At 51.2% G+C, this 3476-nt stretch overlaps 1 protein-coding gene across 1 annotated transcript; it reads left to right on the top strand.

Moving 5' to 3' along the window:
* Positions 1 to 213: 213 nt before the first annotated feature.
* Positions 214 to 967, top strand: C1H11orf87 (chromosome 1 C11orf87 homolog). The gene has a single exon (XM_074570027.1). It carries the CDS (start codon positions 356 to 358, stop codon positions 830 to 832), a length of 477 nt encoding a protein of 158 aa, XP_074426128.1. The 5' UTR covers positions 214 to 355; the 3' UTR covers positions 833 to 967.
* Positions 968 to 3476: the final 2509 nt, after the last annotated feature.

The following is a 3476-nucleotide window of genomic DNA, read 5'->3' as shown; positions in this document are numbered from 1 at the left end:
AAGTCGGTGTGGCGGCGCGATGCCCCGTCCCCGTCCCGCCACCCCTCTGCCACCCCCGCCCCGGCAGGGCGCCGGGTCCGCCGGGAGCGCTGCCGTGGCGGGGCGCGGGGAGGAGGCTGCCGCAGCCGCCGGCGCGGTGTTTTGGGGAGAGGGGAGCGGCGCGGGGTGGGTGCCTCGGAGCGCTGATGTGTCCGGCTCCCTTCGCAGGCTGCTCTGTCACTTTGGAGCCAGCGTGAGCCTGAGCCGGCGGCATCCCGGGCATTTCCAGCGAGCGCCCGCCACCAGCCCGGCACCGATTGAAATTTAGGCGTCTTCAGAGAGGGGAGGAAGATCCTCATCTTCCGAAGCCTCCTCAATGAGTGCCAAGCTCTCCAAGGAGTTGAGGCTGTCGCTGCCACCTTGTCTTCTGAACAGGACATCTGCCACCTTAAACACCAGCAGCACCTGCATCACGCAAGTGGGTCAACTCTTCCAGTCCTTCTCATCCACCGTGGTTTTAATTGTCCTGGTCACCCTCATCTTCTGCCTGATCCTCCTCTCCCTCACCACCTTCCACATCCACAAGAGGAAGATGAAGAAGCGGAAAATGCAAAAGGCTCAGGAGGAGTACGAACGGGACCACTGCACCCACAGCAGCAATAGCGGCAGCCAGCACCCTGGGATGGGGGTGCAGGGAGAGGCACCCCAAGGAAGAGACAGCCGGCTGGGAAGACCCCCCCAGGACTTGGAGATCCAGCGCCCCTCTCCCTCGGCAGCCCCGAGCTCTCAGCAAGCACGGGCTTGTTTGGACACAGCTGGTGCGGGGCTCTTGCAGACGGTGATTTTGTCATGATGATTTGGGGGAGACCTCGTGAAGGCACTGGTTGGTGTTTGTAAATACCTGAGTGATTATTCTAGTCCCTGAAGAAGAAGAAAACATTGCTAATTCAAACGAACGAACAAGCCCACGATCCAAGCGCATGACAGATCACATTGCGTTTCTCATTGACTGTGCGAGGAAAGGATGCGTCTTTTTACTGGAGAAGGAGCTGCACACAGCTACCAAATACCAAGTCGTCCACCTGGAGGAGAGGGCCAGGGGTGGGGGATCCCTCTTCCCTGGACATCGTTACCCTGGGGACCGGGACGATCCCACTCTCCTGGGATTCCCGCTGCACCCTGTCACCATTGCATGGCGTGGGGTTGGGGCGTGGGTGAGTGGCGTGGGGGGAGAGGCAGGTCTGGCGGGTGCCTTGGGACCCCCTGTCCCTTCGGAGCAGGGCAACAGCGCACCCTGGTCTCTCTCCTTTTGTGCTAGGACCTGTGCCCCTGTCCCACCTCTCTCACCCCTTCCCAGGACGGGATATTGTTTTGTGTAGAAATGGCCACCCTTAGTTGGGCTTCACTGCAAGCGCCGGCCGGCCCCACGGCCCCGAGCCCCCAGCTGCAGCGCTGAGCATTCCAACCTCCGGGGGGATGGAGCGAGCTGTCTGCACAGAGTGATGCCCGAGCTTTCCTCTCCCCTCGGCTCCCCTCGTCTTCACATGCCCCCCCCCATGCCCATCCCTGTGCCACAAAACCTGAGACCCACACCCAGAACTGTGCTGTGTGGCAGGGCGAGGTGATGTGCAGTAACTTGCCTGTCCTCTCCCAGGGGAGGATGTCCTTGTACCTCCTGTTGGTCCTGAACCAAATCCAGTTCTGCACCAGGCACCCCGCACTGAATGCCTGCGTTTACGGCTTCGCCTCCCAGCAAGGAATCCTGCAGCAGTACAGAGCTGGCTTCTACTTTTTTTTAGGCTGATATATATTTTAACCCTCCTAATCTAGTAGACAGTTAGGGACAGACAACACAATTTTCTCCCCTTTCCCCTTTTGGGGAACAAACCACACAGTTGTGCAAAATGTCTGCTCGTAAGCCCTGGCAAATATTTATTTCGGAAGTGGCTGGTGTAGTTTCTCCCTAGCATGCACCAGGAGTTTTTTGTCTGTGGATGGCAGGTGTGAGTGGCTGCTAATACTGTGTGTGTTGGAGGAAGCAGCGTTGGGTACAGAAAATGCGGCTTTGCTTAGCGATTAAATCAATGACCATTACTTGAAGGTGCCTTAACAGAGTGCCATATCCAAACTTTGAAACATCTTGTGTGGTATCATAGCAGAGGCAGCCCTCTACTGTGCATATTAACATCTGAAAAATACAGCAAAGAAAAAGTGATCTCGAGGGCTTTCTTCTTTTTTTTTTTCTTTTCTTCTTTCTATCCCAGCATTCAAAGTGATCTAAGGAGATAGTAATAGTCCACAGTTTTAAATGTTTTGTATCCACTTTTTCCCCCTCTGGAGTCCTCTGCCTCCCAGGGTGGCTGTTAGGCTAGAAAAATCCCAGGCACACGCAGCAGGAGGTCTGGGGCCCTCAGCTGTGAGTGAATTTAAAACTGGGAAAGAGGGTGGCAGAAGTGCTCCATAATCCTCTAATAGCCCCCAAGTGGGTCAGGGCAGTGTTTCTGTTCCCCAGTTTTACCCCTTTCCAATCTTGCCTGGTCTGATGGGAAACTGCTGTTGAGTTTGGATCCGCGCCTCCAGCGTTTTAGGCAAGTAGTGTCTCACCCAGCTCAAGGAGCCGCTCCGCCAGCTGAGGTTAGTGTGGCAAGCGTCCCTGCGACCGAATGGGCTTATGCACGTTGCGGTTTGAGGGGAGCCATGGCTGACTCTCGCCGCCAGCCGGTATGAGCGGATGCTAATGGCTACTTCCTTGTTGCTGGGCGAGGAAATTGGCTTTGTTTTGTTTCCCCCTAATAAAGGATGCATGAACTTTTGTGTTTAACCTCCTTATGCAACTGCAGCACAGTATTGCACCACAGGGAATAGATTTAGGACAATAAAGAGTGTCAGTGAACAGTATTGGAGCTTACTGATCGTTGATCGCCACTAAATAGAGAGATATTACTTTCCCCTTTATTTTGTGCCTTTGGAAAAAAAAAAAAACCAAACCACCAACCAACAAGAGTGTATAATTTCGAGTTTTATAAAAGCAATAAGATGTTCCATATCACTCCAGTGCATTTCTGGTTGATGATTCCACTTCTTTAGTGTCTGAAGTCAGATACTCTTCCTTCTGCCTTATGCACTCAAGGCATGCAATAATTCCCCAGAAGTGTACTGCTTGTCACATCTCATTGCAGTTATAAAATTGCCCTATTTTTGAAGAAAAAAAAAAAAAAGATGGAGATATATATATATATATATATATATCTTTATATATATTATGGATATACAGGTATATATATTATTTATATAATCTCATGACACTAAAAGTAGTTGCAAAAATGTAACTAGAATTAAAATATGTTATCATGTAAAACTCTATCCTCTGTTAATTAGCTTTGATTTAATATTTTAATATCTCTGTATTTATGTAAATCTGTGTAAATTATGTGGTCTGTAAGTAAAATTTCATACTGACTTTAATTTTCTCAGAACTGTGAGCTTCTTGTGGTGTC

This window comes from Larus michahellis, chromosome 1, assembly GCF_964199755.1.
Source record: "Larus michahellis chromosome 1, bLarMic1.1, whole genome shotgun sequence".
NCBI lineage: Eukaryota > Metazoa > Chordata > Aves > Charadriiformes > Laridae > Larus > Larus michahellis.
This window is presented reverse-complemented; position numbering and strand designations above follow the sequence as displayed.